We start from the raw sequence: 19,136 nt of genomic DNA on the forward strand, positions 1-19,136 counted from the left end.
GGTAATCTGTCCACCAGATCCGTGATGTGCCGAACCCGAGCGCCCAGTAGACAACATACAGTTTGCTGCTTCAGGTCTTTGTCACAGATTGGCCTCTCTGTCCTTCTAAGAATTGAGTCCCCTGCCACCAGAATCTGTCTTTCCTTTCCCTTCGCTTCTCCCCCACTCTCACTGGAGGAGTTCTTTCCCTGGCAGCTAGGGGAGTCCCTCAGCTCCAGCAGTGCTGGTCCCTGACTGGTTTCACCAATGTCACTCAATGGAGCGTAATTATTGGGATGCTCCAGCCCTGGATCGGCTTCTCTGGCACTTCCCCCTCTACCCTTCCTGACTGTCACCCATCTACTCTTTTCTAGTGCCTGCACCTCTTTGTCTCCACCCGCCTCTGTGCTGTCCCCTGCCGGCACCTGCCAGGTATGTTCCCAGCTCTCCTTTAGTATGGAGGGTCTTCTCAGTGCTGACAGTTGCTTCCCCAGGATCAGAACCTGGGCTTCCAGGAAAACAATGTGCTTACATTTTGCACAGCAGTATTCACCCTCGATTGGATGATCAAGGAATGCATACATGCCGCAAGATGTACAAAGAGTCGCCTCTCCACACCAGCCGGGTATCGTACCTACTAATTTAATGAGGATTGGGGATTATACCCTGTCCAAATTAACTAACAACTAGCTTCCTGACACTAATGCTCAACAAGACAATACACAGGTACTCAACAATACAATACATAGGTACTCGCAGACCAACGTGCACTCACAGACCCATGTGCACTCACAGACCCATGTGCACTCACAGACCCACGTGCACTCGCAGACCAACGTGCACTTGCAGACCCATGTGCACTCGCAGACCAATGTGCACTTGCAGACCAACATGCACTCGCGGACCACGTGCACACAAGTACACACAATACACAAGTATACACACAATACACAATAGTATAGAACAGAATACAATAGAATCATCTATCCATCGTACAAAATTCAAATTTTGAATAGATTACATTCAAATTCAAATAGAATAGATTATAATAGAAACAGAAAAGAATAGAATAGAACAATAACAAGAATATAACTGTCTTCCAAAATTTGAATAGAATTAATCTGAATTAGAATAGAATAGACTAGAATAGAATATAACCGTCTTCTGAAATTCAAATTTCGAACAGAATAAATAGAAAAGAATGAAATAGAATAGAAAATAAAAGAATACAATATAAAAGAATAGAACAGAAAATAATAGAATAGAAAAAACAATAGAATAGAATTAAATAGAAATAACATAACTGTCTTCCAAAATTCGAATTTCGAATAGAATTAATTTGAATCTGGATAAAATAGATTAACCTCCTCTACATTGGCTATCTGGGATAGGTTCAGTAAACAATATGGCTTAGCTCCTTTCCCTTCTCCCCTCTCCCTTTTCAGGGTTTCCCCTGGTACAATCCTGGGAAACATATGGCATTTCTTAGACAATGGGGAGATTATGCTGAGATTAGATGCTTCCAGTTTCTAAATGGCTCAAAGTTTAAATCTCTGTTAGAATTTTGAAAAGACTGGGGTATTACCCCTTTAGATAGCAGGAGGCACTTCTAACTGTGGAGCTTCTTCAGAATACTAAGGTGTGGAGTATGACCCAAAGATTCTCTTACACCCTTATGCCCCGTACACACGGTCGGATTTTCCGATGGACAATGTCCGATCGGAGCGTGTTGTCGGAAATTCCGACCGTGTGTGGGCGCCATCGGACATTTTCCATCGGATTTTACGACACACAAAGTTGGACAGCAGGAGATAAAATTTTCCGACAACAAAATCCGATCGCGTCAATTCCGACCGTGTGTGGCCTGTTCCGACGCACAAAGTGCCACGCATGCTCAGAAGAAATTCCGACACGGGACAGCTCGTTCTGGTAAACTTAGCGTACGCAATGGATACAGCACTTTCGTCACGCTGCAATGTTCAAAATGGTTTAATACAGCGCACTCTCTTCTTCTTTATAATGTGACAAGAATTAAGTAGTTTTGCTGCTCGTATTCACACACACTTCTCACAAACTTTTATTTGTGTTTTTTTAGTGGGATTCCCTGAATATATTGTTATTAGTTGTCACATCTGACATTTTGATATTTTTTAATTTTTTTTTATTTTGGATTTTAAGCCTTTTTTTTTCTTTAATGTTTGGATTTTTTCCAAGGCTGATCTTTGTTCAATGTTATTTTTATTTTTACTCCAGAATATTTTTGGGTGTGTTTTGTGTGTCAAGTTACCCCAACACCATTGATATCTTTTATTATTTAATCTCCAGGAGATTGTTTGTTGTTGGTGTCCCTTGTTCATTTCACATTGTATATTTGAAATGTACCTGAATCCTCACAAACAAACTGTCCTTTTTGAAGTAAAACACATAGGAGAGTATAATTCAAAACAAAAATCCTTTATTAAGGGATCAGAACCAAACAAAGAGGAAGGCAACACTGGATCAACAAGAAAAATTAGCGAAGCCTGGGACCCCCACGGCAGACATCAATTCTTCAACATCAAAATTGGTGGCCTGAGGAGTCCATATGTAAGGGAGGGCAGTCTGGTCCGGGATTCACAGAGACTTGGATAGCAGCAGATGACATGTGTGTCCGCAGGCTGTGGTACCACAAGAGGCTGCATTTTTTTGCCCAACAGACTGGATCCAGGGTCCTCACTGTCTGGTCTTCCTTTCACGCTTCATTCCCGGCTGTGGCTGTGCAGTTGGAGATGTGGCAGGAGGAGGAGTAGGACCTGGAGGAGGAGTAGGACCTGCAGGAGGAGGAGGAGGACCATCCCAAAGCTGTGTGTGAGGTGTAATTTGGCCCCTCATACCTTTCTCCAGAGCCTCCGATATGAGGGCCTCACACATGGCTTTTTGGCCCTCCTCCATCCTCTGCATTTTATATGCAATGAAGGCAGCAATGTTCTCCTGCCTGGTGTGTGGTGCTCCCAGGACCTCTGTAGCCCTCCAAAAGAATGCTATAGCAGCCTCCTCTAGGGCACTCCTCCTACTGCCACTTTCTGTTATCAGGGGGGGTGGAGGGACCTTGATATCAGCCAGCCGGCTCGGCCCGGCCACCTCCTGGCTGAGACTTCCCTGTGTATGAAAAAGGGACATAGTTTTAGTTTTTGCATCATCAATCACAATCCTTAATTAGTACTCCCAACTAACATATAGTTCACATCATTGATTGGACAAGCAGAAATATTTAGAGGAATGCTATACCTGGCTCAATCTGGGCTCCTCCACATGTGGCCTGGAAGGCCCAGGTTGGGCGTCAGAAGCCTCAGCGGGGGGGGGAGGAAGCGTGGAAGGAAGACTGGAGAGGGATGGCCTGGGTTCAGTCTGGCCTGCCAGAAAGTGCAGCCTGTCATAGTACAACATCCTGGGGACATAGGATCTCTGCGAATCCAGGACTTTATTGCGCTCCCTCAGATATGTGCTCCTCAGGCCACCAATGAAAATCTTTAAATAAGTGATGTCTGCCGTGGGGATCACCTGCTTCACAATTTCACACAATTGCTCCAGTGCTGCCTTCCTCTTTGCTTGGTTCTTGTAATGGGGGTGTTTAATCTCCCACAGACAGGGCAGCTCCCTTAGCATCTCTATGAATACTGAAAGGAAGTCATTATCTTTCATTAAGATATCCATGTTCACTGCAAGACACAACACAAGACAAAGCCTAATGTCAGACAAAACTCTCCTAATCTTGTTACAATATAGGCCTCAATCTAGAAGCAGTATAGGCACAAGTTTGTCTCTTACCTTCGTTCTTACGATCGTCACGTCCAATGCTCCTTCCTCCGCTCACAGATCAAACGTAATACGCATGCGTGTTATGCTTTATACACACTGCGCATGCGTGTAACTCCGCCCGCCCCTGACGTTCTTTCTAGTGTATTCCCCGCCCCTTTTCGTTCGGCGCAGTGGGGGAAGAGCATGATGGCGGACATACAGCAGGTGCGGGCTAATTGTAGCAACGAGGAGGAGGAGGAGGAAAGGGTGGATCCAGGCACGTCCCGAACCAGAAGGAGATGTTTTAGGGCCACAAATATGTCGTTTGGGGAGATGTTGGAGATGGTCGACATCATGAGGAAGTCCGACTATGACGGAAAATATGGGCCTTACCCCAACCCGAACATCCGAAAGGCCAAGATCATGGCGAAAGTGGTCAGGAGTCTAGAGCGGAATTTCGGGGTACGAAGGTCTAAAGATCAGCTCAGGAAGCGGTGGTCGGACCTGAAGTTGAGAGAGCCAGAGCAGTACCGAAAGATCCAGAGAGTGCTGCAAAAAAGTAAGTAGTTGTGCTGTGTTCCTATTCTTTCTGTCTTTATTACGTTTGTTCTGCTCCATATGCTATTATTAGTTGTAACGTTTAAAAAGGTCAACTTTAATGTTCATGGGCACATTATTCGTTCGTATCAAACATTTTTCTTTCGGCCTCTAGAACACCATTGTTTAGGCCATATGCATTTTCACACATTTTTGGGGGCCTACTTGGATGCCAAATATTTGTTTGTGTAGATGGGTTTGTTACTAGAATGAAATGCAAACTAGATTGTGTGTAAGGAGAGGACACTGAGCAGCTGTTTTCACATCTGGACACTGGAGCACTAGTGTGGGACACAAGAACACCATTTTTATTAGGGGGGCCACACAGGTGCTCCAGTGTATACTATAGGGGGGTCTCCATCTGTGAAGCTTGTACCAAACAGGTAAAGTATTGCAGCTTGACAAAGGGCAATAAAAAATATACATCTTGGAACTCTGCTAAAATAGACAATTGTACCCCACTTCCGAGCAATGTTTCCTATTTCTAGTTCTGCCATCAAATATCTGTGTGCTAATTATACCATTTTTGTTTTACATAGGGGAGAAAAGACTCGGACACCCCTCATCCCAGGAGACCAGAGACCCCCCCCCTCTGGAAGAAGGGGAAATACCAACACAAGAAGAAGAACAGGAGGAAGAAGAAGACGTGGTGGAGATTGGCACCACAACAGGTGAGTGTCTGCGACCACAGGCTCAGGTAAAAGAGATGGATGGTGGCAGATTTTTGAGACCTTTTTTTTTGTTCTTTATCTCTTTTTAGGTGATCGTGATCCAGAGCGCTTTACATCTGAAAGTGCCCAGATACTGATCGGGGAGATCATGGGGTGTAATCTCCAATTGCAAAACATCCATCAACAAATCAGTGATGTTATTAAAAAAAATAATAACATCATTGATGTTTTGGGGCGAACTTAAACCCCACAAAATCACCTGTTTTATTGTAACAAAATTTTTTCAATGTTTAGAAAAGCCAAATTTGGGGGATGCACACAGTGTGCCAACATGTGCTATCTGCCATCACGGGAGATCAATGGATGCATTTTGGGGGTGCAACCCCTTCCTCAATTATAAAGTAGCGTTGAGGAAGGGCTTGCTCCCCCAAAACACGTCCCTTGATCCCCCCTGATGGCAGATAGCACATGTTGACATTCGTAAATTGGTGTGCATCTTCCAAATTTGGCTTTTCCAGGGGTGATTTCCCCCCATCTGAACGCTATATCAAACACAGTTCCTAAATACTCATGTTTGATATAGCCTTCAGGTTTTACCATATGTGAACTTTGTAAGTTCAAGTTTTTTGGCTTTCTTGTTGGTTTTACACAGGCCTGTTTTATCTGAAATGGATATTTCAATTTTTGATAATGCTACTGCAAACATTGTTATACAACAAACATGTTGGTTTGTTTTAAAAACCTTTGGGAAATGCACATGTGATTGTGCAGGTATAAAAAAGTGCCTTACTCAAGAATGTGTGGATTATTGTCTCAACACTACAACACTTTTGGGGTGATGTAATTGCTGTTTTATGCAAAAATGGGGGTTATTTCCTAAGGGCAAATCCTCTTTGCACTACAAGTGCAGGTTCAGTGCAGTTGCAAGTGCACTTGTAGTGAAATGTGTTTTTGCATTTAGGAAGTACCAGCCAACACTGTTCTTTATAAGGTTACCCAATCACGACATTTTCTGCACTCAAAACATTTCTGTTAGGGTCAGCTAAAACAAACACAAGCAGTAAATGTCCACAAAGAATTTCTTTTGGTTGTTTTTTATTTGAAAAAGGTGTCACAGATTGTCTGGCATATTGATAGCCCCCCTACCCACAAAGAACTCCAGGTAGCGTAACCGGACATCACGGGCATTCAGGGAGGGCAAGCCAGAACGGCCACTTTCAAGCGCCGTCAGTGTTGATGGATTAGGGATTCCGGCCTCAGGCCCAACTGAGCCAGCATAGTTGGCTGAATGTTTTCTTAAAAAATTATGGAGAACACAGCAGGCAAGTATTATATGGTTCAGTTTATACTCCGCCATATGGATGGGTGTCAGAAATAATCGGAACCGGCTGGCCAGGATTCCAAATGTGTTCTCCAGTACTCTTCGGGCTCTGGCCAGCCGGTAATTAAAAACCCTCTGTTCCGGGGTGAGGGTCCTCATCGGGAATGGCCGCATCAGGTGGTCCCCCAGCGCAAATGCTTCATCAGCAACAAACACAAATGGGAGACCTTCAACAGTGTCCTCTGGAGGTGGCAAGTCCAAGCTGACATTCTGGAGACGCCTGTAGAACTCCGTCTGGGCGATCACTCCACCATCGGACATCCGGCCATTCTTCCCCACGTCCACATACAAGAACTCGTAATTAGCTGACACCACCGCCAACATCACTATACTATTAAAACCCTTGTAATTATAATAGTACGACCCCGAGTTGGGTGGTGGGACGATGTGGACGTGTTTCCCATCAATTGCCCCTCCGCAGTTAGGAAAGTCCCACCGCTGGGCAAAGTGGGAGGCCACAGTCTGCCATTCCTGTGGCGTTGAAGGAAACTGTTGAGGAAAAAAAAATAAACATTACTATTTTTTCACAGAAACATGGCAAGCAGATTAGACACAAACATTATGGGGCAACCTCCAGATAGCATTTACTAAGGGGAATTTAACAACAACAAAGTATAAGGTACACCTATCATATTCCCCCTTCCCCCTCTCTCATGGGCCATTTCTAACATTATAGGGGGGGGGAACTCTTGGACAGGTAACCCTCTTCACTTCATTGAGAGATGAATGCCTAAATACAGGGTATTACTTGGAACAGCCCCTCCTTAGTTACACTATTGGCAGCCCACTGGACAGGTAAGAAGTGTCATAATACAAAGACATAAATACACACTGTACACATTTGAGGACATTTGAACATTCTGCTATTACCTATCAAGATAATAATACGATACAAAAACTTTAAACAGTACCATTGGAAAGTATACAGGCAGGCCCTTGCACTACATGCTTTGGGGAATTCATCCATAAATCTGACCAGTAAAGAGATGGGTATAGTGTGTATGGGTTTGGCAAAGTCAGCAGATAGATGATTGAGGATAGAGAATTGGGATCAGCTGACTTAGCAGTTGGGGGGGGGGGTTAAAAAAAATTTGGGGACACCACAAAAAAAAGCCTCTGGCACTCTGCCTGAATTTAAATCAAAAATAACATTTCCAAACATTTTAGGGGGTGTTTGGGGTAAAGCACTACTATGGAGCTGATAAAATACATTGTTAAGTGACTACATGAGGTGAATATAGGCCAGGAAAGACCATGCTGGGGAGGTTAGTGAAGGGCAAATATGTATGAAGGACATAAAATAATAATTACCTAAAAATCCAGCATGCATGAGAACAAAGGGGACATTCACAGCATATTACAATCATGGTAATTAGGGAATGAGGGAAGAAATACAATATATTATCAAACATTCAATACAATAAAATGTGATATAAAAGGATAAAAATCTTACCTTCATATACTCCTTCTGCAGGACCTGGATGATGGCAGAACAGGTCTCTGGGATAATGATCCCCAGAGCCTGGGGGGAGATGCCTGTTGAGAACTTCAAGTCCTGCAGACTTCTCCCTGTGGCCAAATACCGCAAGGTAGCGACCAACCTCTGCTCCGGAGTGATGGCTTGCCTCATGCAGGTATCCTGCCTGCTAATATAGGGGGTCAGCGAAGCCAACAAACGGTGAAACACGGGGTCCGTCATCCTGAGAAAGTTCCTGAAATCATCAGGATTATTCTCACGGATCTCACGGAGCAAAGGCATATGACAGAACTGGTCACGCTGAAGCAACCAATTCTTGGTCCATGAACTCCTCCCCACCCTGTTCATGGACTGGACTTGTGTCAAGGTCAGGACCCCAACACCAAGCCCCCGCACAGCACGAACTGTACGAGGAGTACGCATACGAAACATGGCTAGAAAACGGTCGGCTGCTCAGAACGAAGTAACAGAACGCACTGAAGAACAGCAAGGCCTGTGAAGAGCGACCTGAAAAACAGCAACGAGCGGGCAAGATCGCACAGAAAACTCCGATACGAACTGACTGCACGCACTGAAGAGCAGATACAAACCCACAAGCACAAACTGAACGGCAGAAAACGATCTGAAAGCCACGAGTCTGAAAAAGCGCGAATCGTCTCTCACCAAACTTTTACTAACACAAGATTAGCAAAAGGAGCCCAAAGGGTGCCACGCTTGGTTCTGAACCGGCCTTTTCTAGTCTCGTCGTACGTGGTGTACGTCACCGCGTTCTTGGCGATCGGAAATTCCGACAACTTTGTGCGACCGTGTGTACGCAAAACAAGTTTGAGCCAACATCCGTCGGAAAAAATCCTAGGATTTTGTTGTCGGAATGTCCGAACAAAGTCCGATCGTGTGTACGGGGCATTAGACGTACAAAAGGCAGAGGAGTGGAGGTGTCAATGAATCAACAGTTTTACAACATTTGGACTATGAATAGACCATAAACAATTGCTAATTTGATCATTTCAAGTGTAAAGCAACATATTTGAATCCCATACAGCCTATCTTTGATCTTTTAATCTTTTCTATTTAATTACCTTGTTGTTAATGTTCTGGAGCTCTTTATTGCACTATATGGGGTCCAAGTTGTTTCCAGGTTTATGCTCCTAGGTTGGCCTCCTATGCCCTTCATAACCCCGGTACCAACCGTATTATGACTGTCTTAGATGTTATCAGCCCAAATTGACAAGAGTGTGTGTTATATTTGGGATTCAGGGAATATAAACACCTTCTGGTTTCATGTATCTGGTTACCTATCTCTGCCATAGGTCTTAATTGTCTTGCTGTTGTTGGTTATTTTTTTTGTTTTTTGTTTTAAAAAATTGTTTAAATAAAGATTTTTTTAAAAACAAAATGGAAAGTAAACAAACAGAAGAGAAATACAAATCAAATCAATATTTGGTATGACCACCCTTTGCCTTCAGAATGGCATCAATTCTTCTAGGTACACTTGCACACAGTTTTTGAAGGAACTCGGCAGGTAGGTTGTTCCAAACATCCACACAACCACGCATCTGCTGTGGATGTAGGCTGCCTCAAATCCTTCTGTATCTTCATGTAATCCCAGACAGACTTAATGAGGCTCTGTGGGGGCCAAACCATAGTTTCAAGGACTGCTTGTTCTTCTTTATGCTGAAGATAGTTCTTAATGACATTGGCTGTATGTTTGGGGTTGTTGTCCTGCTGCAGAATAAATTTGAGGCCAATCACACTCCTCCCTGATGGTATGGCATGATGGATCTGCCTACATTTCTCAGTATTGAGGACACCACTGATCCCAGCAAATTCTCCAACTCCATTTACAGAAATGCAGTCCCAAACTTGCAAGGAACCTCCACCATGCTTCACTGTTGCCTGCAGACACATTATTGTACCACTCTCCAGCCCTTCAGTGAACAAACCGCCTCCTGCTTCAGACAAATATTTCAAATTTTGACTCATCAGTCCAGAGCACCTACTGACATTTTTCTGTACCTCAGTTACTATGTTTTCATGCATAGTTCAGTCACTTAGCCTTGTTTCCATGTAAGAGGTATGGCCTTTTGGTGGCAATTCTTCCATGAAGACCACTTATGGCCAGACTTCTCTGGACGTTAGATGAGTGTACCTGAGTCCTACTAGTTTCTGCCAGTTCTTTGCTGATGGCACTGCTGGACATATTCCGATGTTGAAGGGAAGTAAGCATGATGTGTCTTTCATGTGTCTTTCATCTGCTGCATTAAGTTTCCTTGGCCGAACACTGCATCTATGATTCACAACTTTGCCCAATCAGTGGCACCCCCAACACTGAGAAAAACAGGTAGACCTTCGTTTGGTCCCTTTGCTGGCAATCTCTTGCTGTAAGAACTATCTTAAAAGTAAAGAAGAACAAGGAGTCCTGGAAGTGATCGTTTGGCCCCCACAAAGCCCTGATTTCAACATCATAGGGTCTATCTCGGATTACATTAACAGACAGAACGATTTGAGTCAGCCTACATCCACGGAAGATCTGTGGTTAGTTCTCTAATGCCGCATACACACGGTCGGACTTTTCGTCTACAAAAGTCCAACGGACGCTGACGGACTAAAGCTGGCTGGTAATCCGATCGTGTGTGGGCTTCTCCGGACTTTCACTGGACTTTTTCAGCCTCAAATCCGACGGACTTTAGATTTGAAACATGCTTCAAATCTTTCCGACGGACTCGAGTCCGGTCGAAAAATCCGCTCGTCTGTATGCTAGTCTGACGGACAAAAACCCACGCTAGGGCAGCTATTGGCTACTGGCTATCAACTTCCTTATTTTAGTCCGGTGTACGTCATCACGTAAGAATTCGACGGACTTTTGTGTGATCGTGTGTAGGCAAGTCTGTTCGTTAGAAAGTCCGCCGCAAGTCCGTCGAAAGTCCGTTGAAAGTCTGTCGGACAGGCTGTCGGACTTTTGTAGCTGAAAAGTCCGACCATGTGTACGCCCCATTAGACATTTGTAACAACCTATGTGCCGAATTCCTTCAAAAACGGTGTGCACAAATGCCTATGCCTAAAGATTACTTCAATTCCCCATAACATTAATTTTAACCTATATTTTCTAAAAGCAGAGACCCTGTAGAATAAAATGGGGGCAGTTACAATTTTTTTATGTCACACAATGATTTTAGTCAAAAATGCGTTGGAATTTTTTTTTTACCAAAAACATGTAGCAGAATACATATTGGCCTAAATTGACGAAGAAATTAGAATTTTATAAATTTTTTTATTGGATATGTTTTTTAGCAGAACGTAAGAAGTAGGGTTGTCCCGATACCACTTTTTAAAGACCGAGTACAAGTACCGATACTTTTTTCAAGTACTCGCCGATAACGATTACCAATACTTTTTTTTTTTAATGTCATGTGACTGGTTTTTTTTTTGTTTTTTTTTGTTTTTTTTTTTTACAAATTTTTTTTTTTTTTTTTTTACAATGCTTTCTTTTTTTTCTTTTTTTTTGGGGGGGTGGGGGGTGGACGATGTCTGTGTGTTTTTTATTTCAATTTTTATTATTTTTTACAATAATTTTTTTTTTGTATTATTTATTGCAATACTTTGTGTGTTTTTTTTTAATCAGCCCTGTTGGGGGACTTTGGTGAGATATCAGGGATCTTTACAGCAGTGGCGTAGCGTAGGTTGTCAGCACCCGGGGCAAGGCAAGTAATTTGCGCCCCCCCAACCTGCGGACTTTTAGCTATCCCTGAGTCCCTTCAAATACAATAGTACTGACCTACCTGATTCCTATACTGACCACTACACTACATTGTCCACTACACTGACCACTATATTACACTGACCACTATACTGACCACAATACTATACTGACCACTACACTGACCACCATACTACACTACACTACACTGTCCACTATACTACACTACACTTGACCACCATACTACACTGTCCACTATACTGACCACCATACTACACTGACCACTATACTACACTGTCCACTATACTACATTATACTGACCATCATACTACACTGTCCACCATACTACACTGACCACCATACTACATTACACTGTCCACTATACTACACTACACTTGACCACCATACTACACTGTCCACTATACTACACTATACTGACCACCATACTACACTGTCCACTATACTGACCACCATACTACACTGTCCACTATACTGACCACCATACTACACTGTCCACCATACTACACTATACTGACCACTATACTACACTGTCCACCATACTACACTGACCACTACACTACACTGACCACCACACTACACTATACTGTCCACCATACTACACTGTCCACCATACTACACTGTCCACTACACTAACCACTACACTGACCACTATACTACACTGTCCACTATACTACACTGTCCACTATACTACACTGTCCACCATACTACACTACACTGACCACTATACTACACTGACCACCATACTATACTGTCCACTACACTAACCACTACACTGTCCACTATACTACACTATACTGACCACCATACTACACTGTCCACTATACTACACTATACTGACCACCATACTACACTGACCACTACACTAACCACTACACTACACTGACCACCATACTACACTGTCCACTACACTGTCCACCATACTACACTGTCCACCATACTACACTACACTACACTGACCACCATACTACACTGTCCACTATACTACACTGACCACTATACTACACTGACCACCATACTACACTGTCCACTATACTACACTGTCCACTACACTAACCACTACACTGTCCACTATACTAACCACTATACTACACTGACCACCATACTACACTGTCCACTATACTACACTGACCACCATACTACACTGACCACCATACTACACTGACCACCATACTACACTGACCACTACACTACACTATACTGACCACCATACTACACTGTCCACTACACTACACTGTCCACTACACTACACTGACCTCCATACTAAACTACACTATACTGACCACTATGCTAACCACTATACTATACTACACTAACCACTATACTCAGGCCCAGATTAAGAGCATCATGGGCCTGGTGCTAAGGATGTTGGTGGGCCTTTTTATGAAAATAAATAAAATGAAAACGCAAACAATTTTTTGTGAAATTTAAATTAAAGAGAGAGAGGGGGGAGAGAGAGAGAGGGGGGAGGGAGAGAGAGAGAGAGAGAGAGAGAGAGAGAGAGAGAGAGAGAGAAAAAGGGGAATAGAGAGAGGGTGAAAGAGAGAGAGGGTGGTAGGGGGTGAAGGGGGTGAGAGAGAGAACAGGGTGAAAGAGAGGGGATGAGAGAGAGAGGGGGGTGGGAGTGAGTGGGTGAGTCTGTGGGGGGCACAGCATAGTACATTACACAGGAGGGGGGGTTATAGCACAGTACATCACATGGTTGGCACAACACATTACATGGTGGATACATGGATACAGCACATTTAATGGCGGGCACAGCACATTACATGGTGGGTACAGCGCATTACATGGTGGGCACTGCATGGCACAGCACATGACGTGGTGGGCACAGCGCATTACATGGTGGGCACTGAATGGCACATAACATTACATGGTGGGCACAACACATTACATGGTGGGCACTGCATGGCATAGCACGTTTCATGGTGGGAAATGCAACTGCACATTACATGTTAGGAACTGCACATGACATGGTGGGCACTGCAAGGCACATCATGACATAGTGGGCACTGCACATCACATGAAGGGCAATGCAATGCACAGCACATGACATTGTTCAGCACAGCGCATTACATGGTGGGCACTGCAACGTACAGCAAATGACATACTGGACACAGCACATTACATGGGGGGCACTGCAAGGCACATGACATGGTGGGCACAGCACATTACATAGTGGGCACAGCACATTACATAGTGGGCACAGCACATTACATAGGGGCACTGCAATGCACATGACAGGACATGGTGGGCACAGCACATTACATGGGGGGCACTGCAAGGCACATGACATGGTGGGCACAGCACATTACATAGTGGGCACAGCACATTACATAGTGGGCACAGCACATTACATAGGGGCACTGCAATGCACATGACAGGACATGGTGGGCACAGCACATTACATGGGGGGCACTGCAATGCACATGACATGGTGGGCACAGCACATTACATAGGGACACTGCAATGCACATGACAGGACATGGTGGGCACAGCACATTACATGGGGGGCACTGCAAGGCACATGACATGACATGGTGGGCACAGCACATTACATGGGGGCACTGCAATGCACATGACATGGTGGGCACAGCACATTACATGGGGGGCACTGCAAGGCACATGACATGACATGGTGGGCACAGCACATTACATGGGGGCACTGCAAGGCACATGACATGGTGGGCACAGCACATTACATGGGGGGCACTGCAATGCACATGACAGGACATGGTGGGCACAGAACATTACATGGGGGACACTGCAAGACACATGACATGGTGGGCACTGGGCACAAGAGAGCACATTACATGGGGGAAGCAGCAGTCTGTCCCCTAGCACAATAATTACACAACATCCCCCTAACAAATGTACTGACCTTATCATAACAGCATGGGAGATGTCCTTCCTCCCGGGCTCCTGCTGGATAGGACATCAGCGCCCCTCCCCCGGACACCTCCATACTATACTACACTACATTGTCCTGCCTACAGTCTCTCTCTCTCGCCCCCCTCCCTCCCCCTCCCAGTAACATGACTCTCACACACTTACCTTCTTATCCTGGCTGCATCGATCCGGATAAGGAGGAGAACACAGCGGTGGCTCACTTTCTTCTCTCCCCTGCGCTCTGCTTGCTGCCATGTTCAGTATCCAGCGCCCTGTGATTGGGTGTATGGGGGTCATGTGCGGAGGCGGGGCGCCTCACATGACCCCCATACACCCAATCACAGGGCGCCGGACACTTAACATGGCGGCCGGAGCCCGGGGACACAAAATTAGAAATTAGGAGGAGGCAGCCAGTGACACACACTGGCGCCCCCCTAAATATCGCGCCCGGGGCCACGGCACCCCCTGCACCCCCCACGCTACGCCACTGCTTTACAGACCCCTGGTATCTCCTCCTCGAGACAGAGAAAGAGACCGAGGATAGAGATTTCCCAGTCCCTTTCCTCTGCAGCCTCAGCTCCACTGAAAATGAATCGAGAGAAGACAGTGGCTCCTCTCCATTCATAAACTGAGACATGGTAATCACAGGCGGTTACAATGTTTCAGTTATGTGAATGGACAGAGTCAGTGATCGCTGACTCTGTTCAAACAGAAAATGAAGGAGGAGGACATGGAGAGGGACAGAGGGAGCAAAATATTATAGCGCACACATGCAAAAAAGACATTTACTTCCAGCAGAGGTAAATGGATAGTGTAGGACCCACTGATCTGGGGTACTTTGACGCAGTAAGTGGGCTTAGCACCATATAGCAATATGGTGTGACCAAATCCCCATATTTTTTGATAATAATATTTTTTAAAACTGTCTAGGTGTTTTAAACTAGCCCTGCTGGAGGTAAATGTCTTTTTTGCATGTGTGCGCTGTAATATTTTGCTCTTCTGTATGGTCTTATGGCTGCACCAGCTTTAATGCATCTTTTAGGGTGTGCCCCCCAAATATCTTGTTTGTTTAGCAGAACGGAGGAAAACTGGAGGGGGACAGCAGCAGAACAGAGGAAGAATGGAGGGGGACAGCAGAACAGAGGGGGCATGGAGGAAGAACGGAGGGGGACAGCAGAACGGAGGGGGCATGGAGGAAGAACGGAGGGGGACAGCAGAACGGAGGGGGCATGGAGGAAGAACGGAGGGGGACAGCAGAACGGAGGGGGCATGGAGGAAGAATGGAGGGGGACAGCAGAACGGAGGGGGCATGGAGAAAGAACGGAGGGGGACAGCAGAACAGAGGAGGCATGGAGGAAGAACGGAGGGGGACAGCAGAACAGAGGAGGCATGGAGGAAGAACGGAGGGGAACAGCAGAACGGAGGGGGCATGGAGGAAGAATGGAGGGGGACAGCAGAACGGAGGGGGCATGGAAGAAGAACGGAGGGGGACAGCAGAAAGGAGGGGGCATGGAGGAAGAATGGAGGGGGACAGCAGAACGGAGGGGGCATGGAGGAAGAACGGAGGGGGACAGCAGAACGGAGGGGGCATGGAGGAAGAATGGAGGGGGACAGCAGAACGGAGGGGGCATGGAGGAAGAACGGGGGGGGACAGCAGAACGGAGGGGGCATGGAGGAAGAACGGAGGGGGACAGCAGAACTGAGGGGGCATGGAGGAAGAACAGAGGGGGACAGCAGAACGGAGGGGGCATGGAGGAGGATGCAGTGACAGTCAGCGGTGATCGTGTGTGGGAGAGTTACAAGCACCGATCACCGCTGTATAGATTTCACTAAAGCAGCTGAAAGCCGCTGGGGGAGAAGCTTGTAACTCCCCCACGCACCGACCTTATTATGATAACATAGTTCAGATGACGGATTCTCTTTAAGAAGACCTCAGGAGTCTATTAGACCCTTCATGTCAACTGTGGATGCCGTTGAAGCTGATTGAGCATAAACTGCTTCTTCCCCAGATAGTGAGTGTGGTTTAACAGCACTGAACCTAGAAGTAGCTTAGAACTGACCTTTTCAAGGTTCATATTACTGGGAGAGATCAGTCCAGGACACATGGAAGGGGAAGTCAGGCATGTGGTCAGGAAAAGGGAGGCCACATTCTCCTACATGTAAAAGTTATCAGACAGCTTTAAAGCCTGAATTACTTCTACTAGGAAGCCGGCAACTCACCATAAAAATATAAACAAACATTGGTTAAATGCTGGCATTGCCACTAGCATAAAAGTTATGTCGGCAGCAGTCATCTAATGGGGGATCTTCTTTTGTATTTATCACGCTGATTACTGGGTGAACCTCTCTACTGCTACAGCGACTGTGCCATCACACTGTATGCACTATAAGGTACCTACACTTCAGCACCATTGTTACCCTAGTCTCTTTATAGCATCCTCGCAAGTACATGGGTCAGGGTTGACTAAAAACAGTAGACATTCCAAAAGGCTAACTAAGCACGTATCAATTAGGGTTGGCAACCATTGTATTTTACCCTAAGTTTAATAAAAAAAACAGCAGACCCTTTGCAATCCCTAGGGATGATAATGTCTAACAATGCCCAGGGAGGTAAAAGATGTGATCTTTACCTAAGATTTAGGTCAAATGTAGAAACACCGGAACTGTCTTATTTTTATTTTCAGCAATATTTTTTTTTTCCACACAAAAAATGTAATTTGGTAATGCTTACAGGTCTACTTTAATTTTCACCTGTTAATTCCTTTGTAATTTTTTTTCTGTATAGGTGAAGATCAAAAGACCAGAGATTTACCCATCCCTATATTACAGCTCCTGTTGAAGTGGTCCTAGCATGTGCAATGGGAATGTAAAGTTGTTTTGTGTGTGTATATATACTGTATGCTTGTGTATTTTGTTTTAGTACATTTCCCAGTCTCCTCTAACCTCCTGTTTTCTTTTTTAAAATGGTTTGTTGTTTACAGAGCTCAGTAGCTCAAGCTTACATTTGCATACACAAGTGAATCCATTTCCTCCCTATCACATCTGAGCAGCCCATGTGACTATAGAGTCACACATGTGGGCGTATACACAGTGGTAAATGACAGCCCACTCCCTATCTCCTCCTCCATGCCTACTAACCAGCTAAACGCAATGGGGGTGGGATATTACATATAGATTGATGGAGGCTTCACCTTCCACACAGCCTGTGACTGGCAGAAATCCGCCCACACCATGTTATGGCCAAAAATAATAAAGATTTCAAATATATATTTGTAGGACAAATTAAAACAGTTTATTGATATTAATAATTTATTCTTACTCTGTATCCCAAAGGCTGTTTTTTTTTTTAACATGTGACCAGCAGCAGGGGACTAAAAGCTCCTCCTGCTAATGTTTCCCTGCAGACAGGCTGGGAGAGAGCTGGGCAATGTGACAGCTGTATATCAATTAGGAAAAGTTACTTAGATATTTTTTACATTAAAATATTTAAAGTGCCATCATCCATATACAGAAATAGAAGGGGCAATGTAAACTAGACCGTGTGTATTTAGTATCACCTTAACTGTAGTAAATTACAATGTAAGTACTTGGAGACAGGGAGCTTCCTCTTGTCTCCCATAATGCTCCTCTCAGCTTCCTCTTGTCTCCCATAATGCTCCTCTCAGACCTGGGCACAGTTATTTTACTGGAGCCTAATGCATACCTAAACGTAAGTACAAAAATGTATTATATTGCAACCCAATATTCCTTTGATTTAGTGGCTGCATTTGTTTTCTTTTATTCATTTTTTTCCCCTTTTTCACCTGGTGATCCTGCCAGTAACACACTTCCTGTCCTAGCATGACAACGCTCACTTTCTGTATTTTGTCTATGGATGAGCAATGTTGTCATCCTAGGCCGCTCTCCTAATTTACATTTTAAACACCTCCCATGCTCCTCATCTCCATTACATAGGGGAGTGCTTTGTATTCCACAGAAGAAAAATGAGAAGGCTGGCGACATTGTTTAAAATAAAATTTTAGTGCACAGGAAGTTACAAGGACACTGGAATTCTGGCAGGATGAACTAGAAATTTTCTGTATTTGATATGTATTCTTTAAACGCTTCAGCCCCGGACCATTTGGCTGGCCAAAGACCAGAGCAATTTTTGCGATTCGGCACTGCGTCACTTTAACTGACAATTGCGTGGTTGTGTGACATGGCTCCCAAACAAAATCGACGTCCTTTTTTCCCCACAAATAGAGCTTTCTTTTGGTGGTATTTGATCACCTCTGCGGTTTTTATTTTTTGCGCTATAAACAAAAAAAAGAGCGACAGTTTTGAAAAAAACACATTATTTTTTACTTTTTGATATAATAAATATCCCCAAAAAATATATAAAAAAAAACATTTTTTTTCCTTAGTTTAGGCCAATACGTATTCTTCTACATATTTTTGGTAAAAAAAAAATGCAATAAGCCTTTAATGATTGCTTTGCGCAAAAGTTATAGCATCTACAAAATAGGGAATAGATTTATGGCATTTTTATTAATATTTTTTTTTTCTACTAGTAATTGCGGCGATTGGCAATTTTTATCATGACTGCGAAATTATGGCGGACACGTCGGACAATTTTGACATATTTTTGGGACCATTGGCATTAATACAGCG

General features: G+C 44.5%; 1 protein-coding gene across 1 annotated transcript in view; it reads left to right on the forward strand.

Annotated features, from left to right (window-relative positions):
- The window catches only part of LOC141134081 (uncharacterized), a 127,918-nt gene extending 109,068 nt beyond the window's left edge, over positions 1-18,850 (forward strand). Inside the window, exon 15 of the mRNA XM_073623668.1 lies at positions 17,272-18,850. Coding sequence (XP_073479769.1) covers positions 17,272-17,325 — 54 coding nt within the window. The 3' untranslated portion in view covers positions 17,326-18,850. The remainder of the gene's footprint in view (positions 1-17,271) is intronic.
- The last annotated feature ends 286 nt before the right edge of the window (positions 18,851-19,136 follow it).

This window comes from Aquarana catesbeiana, linkage group LG03 (assembly GCF_042186555.1).
Source record: "Aquarana catesbeiana isolate 2022-GZ linkage group LG03, ASM4218655v1, whole genome shotgun sequence".
Classification (NCBI taxonomy): Eukaryota; Metazoa; Chordata; class Amphibia; order Anura; family Ranidae; genus Aquarana; species Aquarana catesbeiana.